The sequence below is a fragment of the Ambystoma mexicanum genome, chromosome 12, assembly GCF_040938575.1.
Source record: "Ambystoma mexicanum isolate Mex_15411 chromosome 12, UKY_AmexF1_1, whole genome shotgun sequence".
Classification (NCBI taxonomy): Eukaryota; Metazoa; Chordata; class Amphibia; order Caudata; family Ambystomatidae; genus Ambystoma; species Ambystoma mexicanum.
In genome coordinates, this window is record NC_090936.1 from 47,430,494 (window position 1) to 47,451,996 (window position 21,503).

The 21,503-nt window shown below is 47.6% G+C and overlaps 1 protein-coding gene across 1 annotated transcript in view; it reads right to left on the minus strand.

Annotated features, from left to right (window-relative positions):
• CAV2 (caveolin 2) overlaps positions 1–21,037 on the minus strand; it is a 52,778-nt gene extending 31,741 nt beyond the window's left edge. The window contains exons 1-2 of the mRNA XM_069627929.1: positions 20,580–21,037; positions 18,141–18,328 (exon numbers count right to left, since the gene is read on the minus strand). Of these exons, the coding sequence (XP_069484030.1) occupies positions 18,141–18,328; positions 20,580–20,726 (335 nt within the window). The 5' untranslated portion in view covers positions 20,727–21,037. The remainder of the gene's footprint in view (positions 1–18,140; positions 18,329–20,579) is intronic.
• Between the last annotated feature and the right edge of the window lie 466 nt (positions 21,038–21,503).

The window sequence follows — 21,503 nt, forward strand, 5'->3', positions numbered from 1 at the left end:
TTACATTAAGTTGTATTTTGGGTGCAAGTCCCAGAATCGCAAGTGGCCTGGTAGACTCTCCTGCCAGAATTCTGACAATGTTCATCAATACCAAAAACAGAAAGGGGGTTTGGTACTTCCCGAAGTTCCCTCTTATCTTTGTCACAACCTCATCCCCACCCAGGGTTCACGGGTCCTTAAAAACCTTATTCGGTTCCCCTCGGATTCCTTGGAGCCAGTCCTGGTGCTGTTGGCATCGGAGAGACACGCTGGGACGGGGATTCAATGGGCAATGGATAAGCATGGCCGCCCCCATGAGGAATGCTGGGGAACTGCATTCAGCGGTCTAGCATCCAGGGCGGGGCCCGCCCCGAAGGCACCTGGGATACCACCTGGTTATTTAAACCACGCCCGATCAGAGGCACGCGCTTCGCGTTATTCTGCTCTTGCAGCGTGATGTTCACCGGGTCTTGCTCTGCATCCTGACCTTCTGGAGCGAGAAGAGGCTAGAACCATCGCTATCCTTACCTGCTCAGCAGCATCCTTCTGCAATCGAAGTCCTCCAACGCTCGTCGACTCTCTCTTGTTTCATCACTAGAAGGTAACGGGAAAATAACAGAACATCTTGGGAACTACTTACAAGTCCGTCAGGAAGACCATCACCTCCAAGACATCTTTCGTCCCTTGGATTCCTGAGAACCATTCATCTTCAGTTCTTCTCGACTTGCAGGACAAACAATAGCGCAGGTTAGCCATTCGCAAGGACGCTCTCTGCGCCGCTTGGCGCACCATCTTACCTTCTTGAACCTGGCCCCGGCTTCCATCGCAGCATCCAGCATCTGCAAGAAGGGAAAAGGTTACTTAGTGCAAACCCTGATAAAGACATTGCTTTCACCTTTAAACACTTACCTGAGAAGTAGGAGTTGCAGCCGGTCTGAACTCCGGCCCTCGCCAGTGAAGAAACTCGGCGGAACGGTGCCTTTAACAACGTGCCCCTGCCCGGTGCGGCAGGACGGAGAGCGCATCCTTATAGAAATCAAGGTGAGAGCCGGCCCCTGGGGAACTGCATGGGGAACCCAGGAGGTGGGTTGCAAGGAAGGGACAGCAGTTAAACTTCACCTCCTGTCTTCTAGAGCCGATCCTCGACAGCCCAAACTCCAGGAAAGGTGAGAGGTCCTGAAGAGCATCCCGGCTCATCGTGAGGCGTCCCCGTGGAAACAAGGTGAGTGTTACAGAACGCAAAGCCCATAACTTAATTATCCACCTGGGTGCCTAGCATGGAAACTTCGGAAACAGATCAGTTAGCCCAGCTGTTGGGGCAGTTGCGCTCAGAGGTCCATTCTGCATGGCAGGAAACTAATGCGTTGCGAAGGGAGTTAATTGTGACCAAGGAGAGGACGGATGGACTCGGGAGGCAACTCCTCCAGTCGCAAGCAGGAAAAGCTCTGTTGCCCAGAATCAATCAGTCCACCTCAGCCACCGCAAGCAATCCAGTTCAGATCAACCTCCCTGGGGCAGTGCCTCTGGCTCTTCCAGAATGGTTTTCGGGAGACCCCCGCCGTTACGCTACCTTCATGAACCAATGTCGCCTCCACTTTCTGTGCAGGCCTGGGGCGTTTCCCATGGACCAATCACGTGTGGCGTTCGTGCTATCTTACCTTAGTGGGAGTGCGGCAGACTGGTCAGTACTGTTCATTAGCCGAAACAACCCTCTGTTACAAGACTTTGATGGGTTTCAGCGGGAGCTGGAGAAACTCTTCGCCTGACGCTACCATGGGCAGGCTCTAGACAACAAACATTTGTCCCTTCGTCAAGGGAGCCATGATCTGCTGACCTACATCGCAACCTTCAATAGACTGGTGGTCGAGGCAGACTGGCCTGAGGACAGACGGACCACATTGTTTCACCGGGGTCTTCGTGGGGAGCTAAAGGACGTTTTGGCCCAAGTGGGTGGACCCACCCCGGGATTGTGCCGAGTTCATTAGTTTGGTGGTCCAGTTGGATCGCCGATTGCAAGATAGGAAGAACGATCGTGGAAAACCGGATTTGTGCCCCTTATTCTTACGACCCAAAGATCAAACGCAGCGGTGTCCCGACGGGACTAGCGAACCCATGCAGATAGGAGGAGTCAGGCCGCCTCTAACCAAGGCTGACCGACATAAAAGAAGGGAGTTGTACTTGTGCCTGTATTGTGGAAAAGCGGGTAATTTCCTAAGGGAATGCCCAGTTAAACCACCCAGAAGAACCGTCGGAGCCACGGATAAAGTAACCCCTAATGAGGAATCGGGAAACAACCAAGCCCGGCAACTGTAGGGGTCCAATTGTCGAGCGAAGAAATCCAGTTTCAGACCTCCCATTTTGCGCTACCTGTGATCCCAATTCCCCATCAACAGCCGTCCGACATGCATTCACTGGAAGCCTACATCGACAGCGGAGCGGTGGGGAATTACACCGATCAAGACCTTGCAGCAAAGATGGGGCTAGTCCTTTGTCCCAAGCCAACCGCAGAGACAGTAACCACCGTGGATGGTACTGAAATTGCCTAGGGCCCTGTGTCGGAGTGCACCACTGAACTCACCCTCCTGTGCGAAGATGGGCACCGCAAAATCATTGCCTTTGATCTGATCAAAGCCGCCCAATTTCTGCTGATCCTTCGAATGCCATGGTTGTGGTTGCTCATAATCCACACATCAAGTGGCGAGCTCGCGAATTGGTTTTTGCCCATAGCTGCACACACACACCTGTTCCCTGAATGGGCAAAAAGCGAAACACGCAAGTGCTCCGGTTTGGGAGGGAATGACCCATGCTCTCGGAGGGGTCGTGACCCTGCCGGTTCATTACCAAGATTTCCAAGATGTTTTCCAGAAGGAGCAAGCAAACACGTTGCCCCCCCACAGACCCTACAACTGCCAAATCAATCTGCTACCAGGAGCCCAGATTCCATGTGGGCACATTTACGCACTCACTGAGCCCGAAAATCAGCACCTGAAAACGTACCTGAAGCAGTACCTGAAGCAGTACCTGGCCAACGGTTTCATCAGCCCGTCCAAGTCATCGGCTGCAGCGACGTTATTCTTCGTACCCAAAAAAGAAGGCGATTTGAGAACGTGCATTGACTATCGTGCATTAAACCAAGTAACCATCAAAAATCGCTACCCATTTCCTTTGGTCCCAGAGTTACTGGACCAGGTTAAAGAAGCCCGGATCTATACCAAACTGGATCTGAGAGAGGTCTATCATCTGGTGCGCATCAAAAAAGGCGATGAGTGGAAGGCGGCATTCCGTACTAAGTACGGCTTGTTCGAGTACCAAGTAATGCCATTCGGTCTATGCAACGCCCCCGCTGCGTTCCAATATTTTATGAACGACGTCCTTCGAGAACTCATCGACGTCTGCGCTCTTGTATACATCGACGATATCCTGGTGTATTCAACATCTGAGCAAGAGCCCATTGGATACGTACGGGCAGTCCTGACCAAACTTCGAGAACACCATCTTTACGCCAAGCTGGAAAAGTGCTTTTCCATGTCACGGAAGTGGAGTTCCTGGGCTTTATCCTGTCCCCCAAAGACATACGAATAGACACTCATAAGGTGGATGCAGTCCTCAATTGGCCAGCCCCCACTTCAATCAAAGGAGTCCAGAGCATGTTGGGATTTGCGAATTTCTACTGTCGATTCATCCCTGGATTCTCCCAAATCGTACACCCGATTACTTCATTGCTCAGAAAATGCAACAAGACGTTTAACTGGACTGAAGAAGCTGAAAGAGCATTTCAAGAACTCAAGACAAGGTTCACCACTGTCCCCATTTTGCGACACCCACGTCCAGACGTTCCTTACATTGTGGAAACTGATGCGTCTAGTCTGGCAATGGGGGTGGTTTTGTCCCAAAAAGACCCACTAACAGGCCAACTGCATCTTGTGGCCTTTTGGTCACGAAAATTCACGCCAGCAGAGCTCAATTACGCCATCACAGATAAAGAGTTATTGGGCATTAAAGCTGCCTTCAAGGCCTGGCGATACTACCTGCTGGGGGCCAGGCACACATCACCGTGATAACAGACCACAAAAACCTCCAGCATCTAAAGGGGGCGATGGCTCAATCGTCACGGCAGCTGCGCTGTGCCCTTTTCTTCATAGAATATGATTTTGTGATTACATACAGACCCGGGGTTAAAAACGGCAAAGCTGACGCACTCTCACACATGGGCACAGACGAAATGGCACACATGCCACCGGAGCCGGTGGCCATTATCCCAGAGAATAGAGTCCTAGGCATCACAACCACCATGACCCAAAGTGAGCTTCAATATGAAATTCGGCAGGTTTTCCCCCAGGAACAGCTACAAGAGTGGGGCTCCAGAGGGGAGCATTACTGTATCAAGAATCAACTACCATATTACTGAAACCGGCTATTCGTACCAGTGAAGGAATTGCAAGGACAGGCTCTCCGAGTAGTATGAGACTCCCTCATTGAAGGCCATCCAGGAATCGCCAAAACCTTGGCCAAGATAAAAAGGAACTACTGGTGGCCAACTGGGCGTAAGGATGTAATTGAATTTGTGTCATCTTGCGGTATCTGTGCCCAAAATAAATCTGTCAAGCAAAGACCCGCCGGGCTCCTGCAGCCGTTGGACATTCCGCCAGCTCCATGGCACACCCAGTCACTAGATTTCATCACCGATCTTCCTCCATGTCAAGGCTACAATACCATCCAGGTGATCGTGGATCTATTTTCTAAGATGGCTAATTTGTTACCATTCAAAGGCCTACTGACTGCATCCGGCCTCGCCAAAGTCTTCCTGGAACACATAGTGCGCCTGCATGGATTCCCTTCAGTTCTAATATCAGACCGTGGGACGCAATTTGTGTCCACCTTCTGGAAGAAATGCTGCTCATTGGCACAGATAGACATCCGTCTGTCCACTAGTCACCACCCTCAGACCGATGGCCAAACTGAGAGAACGAATCAGACTCTCGAGCAGTACCTGCGCTGCATGCTTCATCAAGGTGAAGGAGATTGGAAGGAACTTTTATGGATCGCTGAGTACGCTTATAATAATTCGCTGCATAGCAGTACGGGACAAACGCCATTTTTTACAGTATATGGAAGACACCCACGCATTAGACATCCCCACAATCCTGGAAATGCCGGCTGTCGAGAACCTGCAAACACCCATCACTCAGGCCTTCTTAAAAGCTCAAAAACACCTGCAACAAGCTAAGGCACGCCAGAAAAGATGTGCGGACCAGCTTCGCTCCAAGGCCCCCGTATATCAGGTGGGAGATATGGTGTGGCTTGCCTCCAAGCATATACCAATAAAAGGAATGCGAACATTTCGCCCACGGTTCTTGGGACCATATCCAGTGGAAACCATAATTAACCCAGCAGCTGTAAAACGGACACTGCCAGCCCACATGCGAATACACCCAGTATTCCATGTATCTCTCCTGAAACCAGTCAAGCCGGGTACCCGTGTAACTACCCCACCTGAGCCGATCACCATTCAGGGAGAACCGGAATACGAGGTAAAGTACATTTTGGACTCTAAATATCTGAGGTTTAGACTATTGCCTAGTAGATTGGAAAGAATATGGACCCCAGGATAGAACGTGGAAACCCAGTGAGCACATCCATGCCCCGCGCTTACTCCAGCGTTTCCATCCAGCGTTTCCCTCCAAACCAGGACCAGGTCGGAGAGGCACTTTGAGAGGGATCTTAGGGGGGAGTGCTGTCACGACCTCATCCCCACAAAGGGTTCACGGGGCCCTAAAGACCTTATTCGGTTCCCCTCGGATTCCTTGGAGCCAGTCCTGGTGCTGTTGGCATCGGAGGCACATGATGGGACTGGGTTTCAATGGGCAATGGATAAGCATGGCCGCCCCCATGAGGAATACTGGGGAACTGCATTCAGCGGTCTAGCATCCAGGGCGGGGCCCGCCCCGAAGGCACCTGGGATATCACCTGGCTATTTAAACCACGCCCGATCAGAGGCACGCGCTTCGCGTTATTCTGCTCTTGCAGCGTGAAGTTCACCAGGTCTTGCTCTGCATCCTGACCTTCTGGGGCGAGAAGAGGCTAGAACCATCGCTATCCTTGCTTGCTCAGCAGCATCCTTCTGCAATAGAAGTCCTCCAACGCTCATCGACTCTCTCCCGTTTCATCACTAGAAGGTAACAGGAAAATAACAGAACATCTTGTGAACTACTTGCCAGTCCGTCAGGAAGATCATCACCTCCAAGGCATCTTTCGTCCCTTCGATTCCTGAGAACCATTCATCTTCAGTTCTTCTCGACCTGCAAGATAAACAATAGCACAGGTTCACCATTTGCAAGGACGCTCTCTGTGCCGCTTGGCGTGCCATCTTACCTTCTTGGACTTGGCCCCGGCTTCCATCGCAGCTTCCAGCATCTGCAAGAAGAAGGGAAAATGTTACTTAGTGCAAGCCCTGATAAAGACATTGCTTTCACCTTTAAAGACTTACCTGAGAAGTAGGAGTTGCAGCCGGTCTGAACTCCGGCCCTCGTCAGTGAAGAAACTCGGTGGAACGGTTCCTTTAACGACGCGCCCCTGCCCGGTGCGGCAGGACGGAGAGCGCATCCTTATAGAAATCAAGGTGAGAGCCGGCCCCTGGGGAACTGCATGGGGAACCCGGGAGGTGGGTCGCAAGGAAGGGACAGCAGTTAAACTTCACTTCCTTTCTTCTAGAGCCAATCCTCGACAGCCCGAACTCCAGGAAAGGTGAGAGGTCCCGAAGAGCATCCCGGCTCATCGTGAGGTGTCCCCGTGGAAACAAGGTGAGCGTTACAATCTTTCAATGTTATTAACTCTTGTGTATTTGTACTTCCAACTTCCTCAAGTACTGGGACTATGAAGAATTCAAGCTGTGGGTTTTTGCTTCCCACTTCGGTAGGGAATATGTTCTCAGACCAACATTGTTGTGATGTCTTTCCTTGCTTCCCTGACCTTTCTCTGGTCCTTCTTCACTTTCGGCTTTTCTTCGTGATGCGGGCGGCTCTGCCTAGTGGCAGAAAGGTGTCTGCCCGAAGCTCCAGCTTCCCTCACTGGTAAAAAGCTTCTCCACTACCTCATGTCCCACTCTGTGTTTCTGGTGGCCTCAGGGATTTATTTATAATGTGCTACCTGTCCGTAGGCTACACAGTGCACATAAAAGGCACAGACTAGACAGACATGAAGGAGGCAGAGAGTAATGTATGTGTCTACCATCCAGCCTCTACCATCCCTTCCCTCTGTGCCGCTGCCTTGCCTTTCTCTCCACTCTCTAGGTTCCCAGCCCGTGCTGGGGAGAATTCTTTGTTTTCATCTGGCGTCTGTGCTCGACTATCCAGCTGACAGCCTGGTAGCAGCTACCCAGTGGAATTCTCCCTTGCCTGTCAGCTGTACTGTCTTTGAACTCCCACATTGGTTTCAAACGACTCCCTTTACCAATCAGATTGGTCAGAACACTAGACTGCTCACTTCGGTTCATCAGAGTCATCTTTCTTTCCGGAAATGTTCTTCTTCGTCTCAGTATTTCCTGTTTTATTGAATTGTGAATTCTTAAAGGTTTTGTCAGTACCCTTCGTGGAACATTGTAAGAAGTTATTACAATACGTCATAAAGACATGAGGGATTAAGGGAGCGTCAGTGAAAGGAAAGCTGGGATACCATGTTTCCTCTGATGATGTCTTTCCAACCCCCTGAAGATCACCTCCCTTCCATGTGGTCCTCCCTCAAATAGCCACCCCCAGGGTCAGGTTCTGGTAGCTTCTTCCTTCCCCTGGCCACAGGGAGAGAGGCTATGCCTGTGAAAGGAGTGATAACATCATCAGATCCATCACAGTACCAAAGATTATTTACTGTCCATTCCTGTTATGTGATCAGATCTGGCAGGTACTGAACAGTGACTGAGATTGCCCACTCAGTATCTTATGCACAGCAATGTCATTTAGGGCTAAAAGGGCAACCGTTTTGGGATTGCCGATAATTGGATGATTTATGCATTCACCGCCGGTGTGGACTCCTAACACTGGAGGATCCAGAATAACAAGGAGCTCATGGGATGGGGCAGTCCATTGTATTAGAAGATCCTAGTTTCGAGGGCAAGATGAAAGTTAAGGTATTCCGAGGTTTTTTTGATCCTTAGCAGAAGGCCGTTCCAGAGTCTATGTTCCGAAGCAGACACATACAAAAATACTACTGTCTTTTTTTCTTGAAATGGCTAGTTATGGCATTATACTGTTCTTTGTCACCTCGACTGTACGTAGCACATTTCACGGGCCTTACTGGCTCTCTATTTGCTACGCATTGCAGAAATATCCTGGATGTAAGGCTACTTGCGTAACACATGGTCCGTCGCATGAACTAGGCCCAGGCTTCCTTCTTTATACGCTCACTCCCCCACCCATTGCAGTACCCTTCGATCAACAGATACTGGAGTTCTACGCAACCAGATTCGAAGACTATGACCAGTGCAGCAAGGTCCTTCCCTTATCCCATCGCTAAGCAGTCAAACTCCCTCCTCATCTCACTCCGCCTCAACCCAATCTCCTAAGGTTCAGTAAGCCTACCCACCAGCGGCATTCAGTGCATCACAAGAATTAATCTACAGAATTAAATCAACTGGTAATCTGGAGATCAAATTATAGATTTTCTGTGCAGTTGCATATTCAAGATTTTGAATAATCCTTTGCCTAGAAGAATGTTTGTACTCTAAATAAAATTCTAAATCTCCCATAGACCGAAACAGTCAAGCAATTGTCCCCAACATCCCAAATAAAAACTGGAGAGCTGCGATAGGCTGCTACAGGCCTATTACAGAGGGTTAGATGCAAAAGGTATATTTTTCTGGGCATCTGTGATAAAAAAAACATCATTAAGTGATTGCATCAACCAACATTTTGGTGCAACCAGTCTAGGTATGTCTAAATGTGGCCTGGCATGCTTTACTTTAATATGTTATTATGTGTCTAGACTGGGCTATATTGTGCAGCCAGTTGGACATGTTTTCATTGTGGCATGGCATTCTTAATAGCAAAGCATCACATTAAAGTATTAATGTTTCTGTGCACTGTTGGTGACTGGCATGTATTTGATTTTGGATTGGTGTTACCCTACAAAACAATTGCATAACGCTCTGACATTTTAGCCAACTTTTCTCTGGAAATGTGCTGTATAATGCATTAAAAACACATATTTATATCTTTCTCCTAGTGCAGTGGGTGGCGTACCACTGCAGCAGCACGTTTGTGTGTATTGCGCAAACGTGGTAATCAAGGCAGGACAAGAGTGTGGCGTGGCCTGTGATTTCTTTCTGAGCTGAAAGGCAGGGGGGGCCCCCTCAGCATGGCTTGCAGGGGGCCCCCAAATGTTGTGCTACACCACTCTAACCTAAGGGAGGGTATTGCGGAGTGGGCTCAACTCCCTAGCCTCACAGGGAGGGGCTCCTCAGAACTTCTTACCGATGACAAACCTCTGTTGTCCCTTTCCTCAGTCTCTAACCCTGGCTCTACCTTTCACCTTAGCCGAAAAGGCTTGCAGGCGATCCAATTTCAGTGGATATGTTTTTTACTAACGATTTCAAAGATTTATTTCAGAAAGTAAGACATGTCCTTGCTATAAATAAAATGTTCTCTTTTTGGAAGCAGGTGCCCTAGGCATATTTCCAAAGCATATTAATATTATTTGACAGATTTCAACTTGATTGATCAAAATTTTGCAAGTGTTAAATTCTCCATAGAGATATGTTTCCATGGAAAGCTGCGCGACTCTCACAGGATCTCATTTTTATCCACGTTTCCTTATTTTCCATGGCAGGGTTTTTATTTTCCACTGTTGCTTTATTGTAGAACATAATTCAGGGCTCAGTCTAACTTTGTCGCAACTTCTACCGCTGTGCCGTTTCTAAAGCACCAAGGGGCAGGCGAAGTGACACTTCAGCCCGAAAAAAAAACAACTTTTTAAGTTTGCATTAGAAACAGTCGATTTATGAAGGTACTTATTTGCCATTCACAAGGAAATTATACCTGTAAAACAGATGTATGCTAGGCACACCGTTACCATGACACACATATCAAGGAGGGCCAACGCAAAATTTGGCGAGCACTCTCAAAATCATAACTTTATGGGCAGTCACAAATGAAGCGAAGGGAGATTTAATTTTTTTTTTTTTACAGAAAATACCATTCCTTTGCCAGTTAAATCCTTCTCCCTCCTATGTGTCTGTTCTGCTCATCTCTCGCCCTCTCCGTCGCACGGATCCAGCCGGGCAGTATTTACTCTAGAACCAGTGGTCTGCAACATTTGGCCCTCCAGATGTTTTGGACTACAACTCCCATCAGCTCTAACCAGCATAGTCAAAGTTGAGGGGTCTTTGGAGGCATATTGCAAAACGTCTGAAAAGCCAAAGGTTGAAGAACTCAACTGTAGAACACAGATGCCTTCCCTCTGCTTTATTCCAAATGTGTTGACTCTTCTAAATATTCAGTATAATGTGCCTCTAAACCACCCCCATTCTATTTTCTCTGCAACTCAGGGTGACGCTTTGTCGTCGCCGCACAAAAAAGCGTGAATGGGTGCGAATTTAACCTTTATGTTATCTTGTCTTTTTGAATACAAATTCTTACAAGAGTCCGTTCCAGTTACACCTCCTGCAGGAATTGTTCTTTCCAAATACCATGTCCAGTAGTAAGTGCTACCAGACATGGGGATAGCTTACGCCTTTAGCTACTCTCGGGAGGATAGCTCCGGGACAACGTGCTGACACGGAGCAACCCAGGTTCGAGCCCCGGGTCCGCGCTCAGAAACCTCTGGGTATTAAGCATCATTTAAATAACCCATTACAATTACTCATTTCTTCACAAACCATTGGAGAAAAAAAGGCTGCTACAAATATCTCAAGGTAGCCCATCTAATAATGTAGTGACTCTTGAATATGGCAATGGCAGAGCAGAGAGAAAACCCTCAGCAACTTGAGTGAAGATATTTTTTGTTGTTTTAAAGGACCAATGTTTTACGATTATCTTAATGTATTTATTGTTTTTATGATAATATATATACATTTTAATTTGTTCGGGAATGAGGTTGTCATTTTTGGCAATTCAGTGTTTTTGCACTGTTCTGTGCTTTTATGGTTATTAACCGAAATAAAGTTGAATTTATTGACGCTTGAATATTGTTAAAGGGATGGTCTAGTAAAAATTTTTATTTCAAAAATAGATAGGCCACATTAAAAAAAAAAATACTAGCATCCTCCGTTTTAAAACTTCCTATGTAAAATTTTGAGCTATTCAAGCTCAAAATTCGAAAAAGCAAGCACAGGGGCGCCGCCATTTTGTGAAATGGAGGCCCTCCTGTGCTGGCTTTTGCTTTTGCGGCACTAATGAAGGAAAATCCAGCCAGCTGTAGTAAACAAAGTCTACCGCTGGGTGGCTTTCCCTTCATTAGTGCCGGGACTCGGAGGACACGGACCGGAGACCAGAGCAGGAAAGCTGCAGCTGTATCTCGGTAAGTGCTATTTATTTTTTTTACAAAAAATAAGCACTAGCTGCGTTTTTTTTTCTAAGTTTTCCGGGCTGGAGGAGCCCGGAAAACTTAGAAATAAAACCGCAGCTTTAAAAACGTATTTATGTTTGCGGTCGCTTTTGAAGCGACCGCAAACATAAATACAACGTTATTGTGTTGGAAAACGCTGCGGTTTTTCGTTCCAAGTTTCTCAGGCTCCTCCGGCTCGGAGGAGCCTGAGAAACTTGGAAAGAAAAACCGCAGCATTTTCCAACACAACCGCGTGTGTTTCTGCCTGCTGTGGCTATCACTTTGGGTCTCCGGTGCGGAGCACCGGAGACCCAAAGTGAAAGCCACAGCAGGCAGAAACACACGCGGTTGTGTTTACATGCCGCGTAGTGTTTCTACCTGCAGCTGATTTCCCATTTGGGGCTCTCGGGCTCCCCGTGGGGAGCCCGAGAGCCCCAAATGGGAAATGCTACGTTGTCTGCCTGAATCTTCTTTTCCATTTGGGGCTCTCAGGCTCCCCGTGGGGAGCCCGAGAGCCCCAAATGGTAAAGCAGATTCAGGCAGACACAACACGGTTGTGTTGGAAAACGCTGCGGTTTTAAAACCGCAGTGTTTTCCAACACAATAACGTTGTATTTATGTTTGCGGTCGCTTCAAAAGCGACCGCAAACAAATACAACGTTTTTAAAGCTGCAGTTTTATTTCTAAGTTTTCCGGGCTCCTCCAGCCCGGAAAACTTAGAAAAAAAAACGCAGCTAGTGCTTATTTTTTGTAAAAATAAATAAATAGCACTTACCGAGATTCAGCTGCAGCTTTCCTGCTCTGGTCTCCGGTCCGCGTCCTCCGAGTCCCGGCACTAATGAAGGGAAAGCCACCCAGCGGTAGACTTTATTTACTACAGCTGGCTGGCTTTTCCTTCATTAGTGCCGCAAAAGCCAGCACAGGAGGGCCTCCATTTCACAAAATGGCGGCGCCCTTGTGCTTGCTTTTGAGCTTAAATATCTCAAAATTTTACATAGGAAGTTTTAAAACGGAGGATGCTAGTATTTTTTTTTTAATGTGGGCTATCTATTTTTGAAATAAACATTTTTACTAGACTATGCCTTTAAGTGTGTTGGGGGCTCTCAAAACCAAACACAAACTTGTAGTGGAATTTGGGAACTGAGAAGGATTATTGCAGCAACAAGGCATGCATTCCCTTCTTTGACCCCATCCATCTAGCGTGAGCAGTTAAATTACCTGCAGATGCCTGAGTACTACAAATATAACACTTTACTACGTTTAGCATAGGCTGGAAGCATGAAGGATGCAGAAAAAAAATATTTCTTGCCAGAGCGATCCGTTTTCTAAACATAGAGAAAAAAAAAAAAGGATATCAACCGTGTCAAGCACAAGGCCTAATGCTTGACTATGAGGGAGTAGTGTTACACTTCAGACTTCCCCGCTGGCATCCTTGCCGAATACAACTTCTTTACAGGCTCCTCTATGGTCCAGGTACAAGCTACCATGGCGTCTGTACAAACGTCGACGCATTCCAGGTCACATGACACGTCTTGTACGTGGAAGACATACAACAAGCCAAGCCACACCCCTCTTACGACTATAAAACCACCATCTTTCCAAGGGGCTCATTGCTGCTAATTAGCGTTACCAGCTACTCGCGGTTTCGTCCGTTTCCTCTTCGTGTCTTCCTACACAATTCCTTATCTGAACTCCTGGTTTTGACCCTTTGCCTGAATTTTGGACTGCCTCGTCTCCTCCTTCATTCCTGTCGTGCTCGTTTGGTTATTGGACTCGGAACGCTATTGGATACGCCTCTCTTCTGTGTCTTGCGGTTCTTTCCTGGTTGCCGCTCTGCACTTCAATTTTGCTGTCTACTATCCGGATCATCTCAACAGCTATTCAACTATACTCGTGTACTCAGGTACATACCTATTGTCTGTTGGATTCTGGGACATTGAGTGACTTTTCTGTGAGATTGCTCTTAAGTGCATATGAACGCCCTCCTGAACTGCACCAACCCGGCACTAGTGCGTCCCTCGTGCCGTTCGGGGTTACTTACCTATACTAACTTCCCTGTTTGTTATTTTCTCCTGTCATTGTCTTCAGTACACTGGACTCCTCTTACTCCATTTATCTTTACTCAGGTCAGTTGTTTATCAATTCTATAGCTACAGTGGGAACCGATACTGATTTAGTTCAATTCCACTCATTTGTGTCATTCTTTGTAGATCAACCTGGGGAAACTCCACTCCACTCCAATATCTATCTAGGTAGTTGTCCAAGTATTTCAACTGTTCTACTCACTTGTATAAGTCAACACTGTCTAATATCTTGGTATTCTTTTGCAGCATTGGTATTGGCGGTGTGTGTCCCCCCCGCTCTTTTACTCAATTGACACCTCTGTCTGTTCTGACTGAAACAGCAGAGAGGTACATTGTGGAAAAGAGCCCCTCTTTGAGGAAGCCGGAGTATAGTACTCAGGGGAGCTGGGATGGAAGGCTGAATTCGGAATCTTATACCACCAACATCTCCAGGGTCATTATCTCTGCATCTTCGACCATTTCGGTGTGGTGAGTAACAAGTAGTCATTTTTCTATGTCTATCGTGAGAGCTGCCCACAGTGCAGTGGGGCACGTTTCAGTGCACTGCAGATGATGACAAGGGTCCAGCTGGATGAAAACACCAACATTTCATTCAGTGCTCGGTGGGGAGGGGGGGGGGTTAACATAGGTGCCAGCAGAACAATGTGGATCCCCAAAGTCGGCTGCTGCATTGAAATTCTTAATATTCTAAATATTACTCTTTAATGGTAGCAAATGGGGTATGGAAGCAGTAACTGTCTGAAGATATTTTTTAATTTTACTGCAACCTTTTCCAGGTGAATGCGGATGCGGTTATGACAAGATTCCATGTACTGATCCAGATCATGCTGTCAAAACACCCCTCACCCCGTGCATTTTCTGGTCTTCCTGGCACAAAGTCGTTTTTTTATTGGGTTTGTTCTGTGTCATTTAGACTATCAATGTACCCAGCGAAGAACATACCCTCTCCAAAATAGCATGGATGGTTGAACAATCTGGGATTCCTTGAGATAAATGCCGGAATTATATGTGTGGGCGAGTCTTCTTGTTGCCTATGTATCATACCAAAGGTATAGATTGTGGCTGGCCATTTGCAAGATAAAAATGATTAAATGGGCCCAATTCTCTATTATTCATACAAGATTCCAACAATGATAACAAGAACTAGGAAATGTTCAGTACATAGCAACTCCCTAGAATACCCCATACATTAGCAGTTGCTGCTATTGCCTGGCTCAAAGAAGCATCATTTATCAAACCCAGCGAGATCAAAGGTTTACTCTACCCACCAGAACCTGAGCCTCACTTAGATATGTTGCTGGTTGTGAGTATTAGACATATACTGTCTGGCTAAACTACCCCAGAACGTCTCTGTGGCACCTCTTAGATTGTGACCCTCTTCCAGGTTACCTCACCCACCCCTGTGGCCTTCAGCTATCTCCTGCTATCCAACAACCTAGTGATGGAGTAAGGCTTCATGGTTTTTCTTCTGAATGTGTTTTTGGTGGAGGGACTATCCGAGTGCATAATAGTTGTTGCACCATGCAGTGTATTCCACTGGGGATGGCCTCTTAGTACTTGGTAAATGTGGATCCTTCAAAAATTAGGCTTCGTGGGGATAAGGCCAGGCACTTCCAGAATCATCTATACTTTTGCAAGGAAGAGAACAGAAACTTCCAGCAGCATCAGGGCGACGAGCACGCGGGTGCTCTGGGGCCCGGGCATCCCCCTGGAAAAGCAATCTCAGCCAACTGTCCCTATATTTACAATGCAACTACCCTACAATCTGGCCACTGACAGCCCCCCCCCCCCAAGGAAATTCAAAAGCTGGCCCCCCCTAAAGGATACTGGCCAGAAGAGGACCAGTTGCTCCTGTAGGTTTTCCAGAACTTCAGCACAAGCCAAAGGTTGGTTCGTCAGAGTGGCAATCCCTGAACCGATGATCAATGGGTCTGTTCATGGAGCGAAGGGGCCTGTAAAAAAATATATCACACTTGGATTCTTACCATCAAAGGCCCGGGGAACAAGAGAGTAGCAGACAAGGCAGTAACAACATGACGCCCCTGTCAATTCCCATGGGCCTATTGTGATATCCCTGTAGGACTGACACTTGAATGGCTGATGTGAAGACAGAACGCAGACCCATACAGAAGTGCCCATTCCATTTGGGAGATGCTGCTCCTGTCCTTTTTTTCCCCCTTTGCATTCTGGGACTCGCAGTACTGAATTTATAATGGCAAATACAGGACTATATGTCCCAGAATGCAAAGAAAAATAGGACTCGACAATCGCTTCACGAATTGAATGGTGAAAGCTTGGCTGGTTCACTTTATTTTAAGAGCCACGTGTGTTCTGGAAATATGGAGGACTATAGCTCAGCGGGTTGAGCGCTCGCTGCTGCGATCTGAGGGCGATCTGTAGGTCGCAGGTTTGAATCCCGGCAAGGCCAACTCAGCCTTTCATCCTTCCGAGGCCGATAAAGGAGTACCAATTTTGGTTGGGTGATATTGTATGCAAATATGTGCTCTGTAAAGTGCTTTGGATTAAGGCGCTATATAAATAACACATCATTATAATTTCGCCTCCGCCGTTCTCACACACCACACTCCTGCAAATTCCATCCCAGTGGATGGACTTTGTTGTGTAAATGCAACTTTACAGAGCTGCCGCTCAGCGACCCCGAGAATAATTCTAGCAAGTTCACACTGGACGACTGCAAAGCCAATATACAGCCCAATCTGGGGTGGAATGAGAACCAAAAGTGGCCTTGGAAATATTGATCATGGTAGCCCCATATTACACCAGGCAATGTTGGAAAACAAATGGGTCCAAATAGTGAGTTTTGAAGCACAATTGCCCCCATGTATGGATTAAAAGGTAGTTAAACATAAACTGACATGTAACATTTGTTAAAAGTGAGAAATAACATAGTGGAAGCTTTATAACAAATTCTGCAGTTCAGAGGGATTTGTGGCATGAGGAGCGTGGGTGCATGTGAGAGAGGTTAAGAGGTGTATTAAACTAGGGTACCCATCCAAAACAGGCCCATGGTGCAGAGGCTCACCAGGAAACCGCCAGAGATCTCTGTAGGGCAGTGCACCCCGGATCCCAGTGTCCAGTGGTGATTAAATTGAGGTGCATGTAGAGTATGGGCAATACCTCACTGTGGAACTAAACCCTGTACCCAGGCCACTATTCCATATTAACACTAGTATGCTCCACTCTCAGGCTCTCTGTAGCAATGTCAATAGACTTGCGCTTAGTCGTTGCAGCTCAGCATCTGGCTTCCCCACAATGTATGTCATCCACATTTCAGGCAAGAATGTGTAGATGTTTACAGAACAGGGATCTCGTGACTCTGTCCATGTGCAATGTGCAAATGTTCACAGAACAGGAATCTAGCAACTGTATCCATGCACAATGTGCATATGTATACAGAACAGGGATACTGCAACTGTGTCCATGCGCAATGTGCAGATGTTTACAGAATAGGGATCTGGCGACTCTGTCCGTTTGCGAAGTGCAGATGTTTACAGAACAGGGATCTGGGAACTGTGTCCATGCACAATGTGCAGATGTTTACAGAACAGGGATACTGTAACTGTGTCCATGCGCAATGTGCAGATGTTTACAGAATAGGGATCTGGCGACTCTGTCCGTTTGCGAAGTGCAGATGTTTACAGAACAGGGATCTGGGAACTGTGTCCATGCACAATGTGCAGATGTTTACAGAACAGGGGTCTGGTGACTGTCAATGCGCAATGTGCAGATGTTTACAGAACATAAATCTGGCACCTGTGTCCATGTGCAAAGGTTTACAGAACAGGAATCTGGCGACTATCTCCATGTGCTGACTCTGCCCATGTGCATTTAACTATGAAATGGCCCATGTCTGCGGAACACAAACCCAATAAAATATGTCACAATAATACACCAAGTTTCTGTAGTCATTCACCAGACTATTCTTAGCACCGCAGACCTACTTCAGTCTCCAGCTTTACCCTTTCTTTCACTGTACTAGCTCTACCCTGCTTCTTATCCAGGAGGGCTGGGTTTAAGTGATTTAAGAGGTGCAATTCAACAATTGGGAAAGGCTAAATATTAATACCACGTTTTTAAATGGAGCTCAATGCTTTATTACACCCACTTCTAAGTACTCTATTATTAGCTGACATCATCCAATTTTTTGGTACTCATTTTATTGTTCTCAGATAGATTTATGCAGCCATTCCAGGAATCGAACTTGTGGAGTGCAGCCCTGCCCCATGTCAGATGCAAGAGCTTATCCTGACACCACTCAGTGTTGTAGGGCCTATATGCTGTTGTGGAGCCCCATGCCAGATGCAAGAGCTTATGCCTGGAGCTATGTGACAGCTCTCATTGTTGTAGGGGCCTATCTATATGCTGTTGTGGAGTCCCAGTCATAACAAGGTAGAGGGGTGAGCCTAGACAATATTTGAAGCTAGCGTCCTGGTGGTACCGATAACAATTGGTATCATAGATACAAGTGGGATGTGGTGCATCCGCACTCGTGGGTACCGGATTCAAAGTGCATATACTCACCAGATGTGCAGACAGCTGAGCACTGCAAAGACGAGGCCTGCCAGGAAAGCGAGCGGGATGGCCAGGAGTAGGGTCAGTAGCTTGTAGATCAGGTACTTGCTGACCTCGAAGAGCGCATGGCTGCAGATCCACACCTTATCAAAGCTGTGCGTGGTGGAGGGCTCACCGATCACATCCTCAAAGCCAATCTAGGATTTAATAACAGGAGAATTGCAATGTCAAGTAACACTTCCTGAGACCAATCTAGGATTTAACCACAGAAGAGCACCAATGACGAATGGCATATCCTCAAAAGCCATCTACAATTTCACCATAGAAGATAACCAATGGTAAGTGACGACCTCGAAACCAATCTAGGATCTAACTGAAGAACAATTCCAGTACCTCTGAAGAGGGTCAACGCTGAGTGACACAACCTCAAAGCCAATGTAGGATTTAACCCACAGAAAAAGGGCAATACTGAGTGACACATCCTCATAGCCATAGGACTAAACATCAGAAGGTTGTCAATGCCGAGTGACAACCTCAAAGCCAATGTAGGATTTAAGCCATAGAACAAAGCCAATGCTGAGTGACACATCCTCATAGCCAATCTAGTATTTTACCACAGAAGAGCACCAATGGAGAATGGCACATCCTCAAAGGCCATCTACAAATTCACCGTAGAAGTTAACCAATGATAAGTGACATCCTCAAAAGCAATGTAGGATGTAACCTTAGAAGAATGCCAAGGCAGAGTGACATCCTCAAAACCAATCCAGGATCTAACTTAAGAACAATTCCAGTACCTCTGAAGAGGGCCAAAGCTGAGTGACACAACCTCAAAGCCAATGTAGGATTTAAGCCATTGAACAAAGCCAATGCTGAGTGACACACCCTCATAGCCAGAGGACTAAACATCAGAAGGTTGTCAATGCTGAGTGACATCCTCGAAGCCAATGTAGGATTTAAACCATAGAACAAGGCCAATGCTGAGTGACACATCCTCATAGCCAATCTAGGATTTCACCACAGAAGAGCACTGATGACGAATGGCACATCCTCAAAGGCAATCTACAATTTCACCATAGAAGATAACAAATGAAAAGAGACACCCTCAAAGACAATGTAGGAAGTAACCTCAGAAGAATGCCAAGGCGGAGTGACATCCTCATAGCCATAGGACTGAACATCAGAAGGTTGTCAATGCCGAGTGACAGCCTCAAAGCCAATGTAGGATTTAAGTCATAGAACAAGGCCAATGCTGAGTGACACATCCTCATAGCCAATCTAGGATTTAACTACAGAAGAATTCCAGTGCTGCGTGACATCTACAAAGCCAGTCTAGGATTTAACCTCAGAAGAAGGCCAATGCTGAGTGACACATCCTCATAGCCAATCTAGGATTTAACCACAGAAGGCGACCAATGGCGAGTGACATATCCTGAAACCCATTATTGGATGTAGGCACAGAAAAGGCCACTGGTGAGTGAGACATGAGTCATTGGAGATGCCAAGCAGTTCAAAGCTGTGTAATGTGGGCCGCTGTAGTATGCAGAAAACAGGAAAAAGGGGTAGTGTCATGAAAGTGCCAGGTAGTGTAGGCATATGGCATATTGCCGTGGGCAGAGGTGGGGGAGGACCGGCAGATAGCTTTGCTGGGCTGGGCCACACTCACCTGGCCCAGCAAGCCTATCCTTAGGTATTACAGACTAAGAACTTTGAAAAGAGCTGGCAAATGGGTTCATACCAGAATTCATACCCAGGTGTGTTGCCAGTCACTAGCCATAGGAACTCTTTGACCACCCCCTCCCACTTATCTTCAAATACGACTGACACTCCCACCTGATTTTTCGATTGGTCTTCTTTCTCCCTCTAACCCAATACATGCCAACCTGGCCTATTCCAGTTGGGAGATACCACTCCAGCATTGATCTTAACTTTGCATTCTGGGAGCTGTAGTCTGGGGGTTAATAGGGAAGATTACACAACCCGGAATGCAACATTTTAAAACGGAATGGACTACCATCTCCCAACTGGAGCTGGCATTGTTTGTATCCCAAAAACGTGCCCACACTTCTCCAGCGTCATCCTCACCTGCTGAGCAACTAGTTGGGAAGCACACCGCCTTCCCCTCCAGTCCTCATATGTCCCCCCACGCTTTCCAAATATTCTATCCCCCGTCCGTCTGCTGTTGTCATGTTCCTTTACGCACCGTTCCTTCAATGTGTAGCCCTTCTTCTGCTGTAAACTACCCTTCTCCAATCTTTCTTTTCCCCTTTCTGCCTACGTTACCTTCGCCCACTTTCCCTGTACCTCAACTTTCACACGTCTGCGTTGTTGCCCCTCTCTCCACTTTCCCTGCGTTGCATTCCCCCCCCCTTTGCACCTCCTCACCTTGCCGAGGTCATCCATAGCCCCCACGTTACCTGCCTCCCCCAATCCCCGCCATCAGCTCACCTGCAGATGCGAGTTGAGCCCCTGGGGGTCCCGGTCCGCGGACTCCTCGCCCTTCTCTCGGGCGGACAGCATGGGGGCCGCCGATCGGTTGAACTCGTCCTCGTCCATGAAGATGCGGGCGTCGGACTTCTCCTTCTCCAGCCCCATGTCTGAGCGCGCTGGGGGGAGGACGTGCCTCCGCCGTGCTCCACACCGTGTGTGTGTGAGTGTGCCAGGCGCTCCTCCTCCGCTCGGTGCTCAGGCGTTCACACCGCCCCCGGCTCCCTCTCCAGTCTGCGAGCCCGGGAGCTCCACCAGCTCAGTGAGCGGGAGCGTCCTGGCCCGTCCCAGCAGCTGCCACGCCCTGGACGGGCCCGGCAGCCAGCCAGCCAGCCAGGCAGGCAGGGGAGTGAAATATGCACGCAGCCTAAAACCCGAACTGCAGCTTGACAGCCAGGGAGAGGGAGGCAGGAATTAAACTTGTTATCCATTCCCCAGCTTGAAATGTAATGCTAGAGAGCCAGAGAGAGGGAGACATTAAACACACAACACTTTAGACTTTATCCATCCCAGGGCAAGGTGTCCAGGCAGGGGAGTGAAATATGCACACAGCCTAAACCTGAGCTGCGGCATGACAGCCGGAGAGAGGGAGGCAGGAATGACACTTGCTATGCCCAGCCTAAAATCTACCCCTTGCAATTTAAGAGAAGGGGGTCATTAAACATACAGTTCCATATACTTGCACCCCATCCAGAGCAAGCCACCTTAACAGGGGAATTTACATATGAAGCCGAGCCTAAAATCTGACCTGTGAAATAACAGCCAGGTAGTGGGGCGACATCAATCACGCTTCCCTAGAAGCTTATTGTAAATAGAACACAAGGTAAAGATTCCCGAAAGTGGGGGTGGCGGGGGTAATAAAACATTCGGACCCAAACATAACGT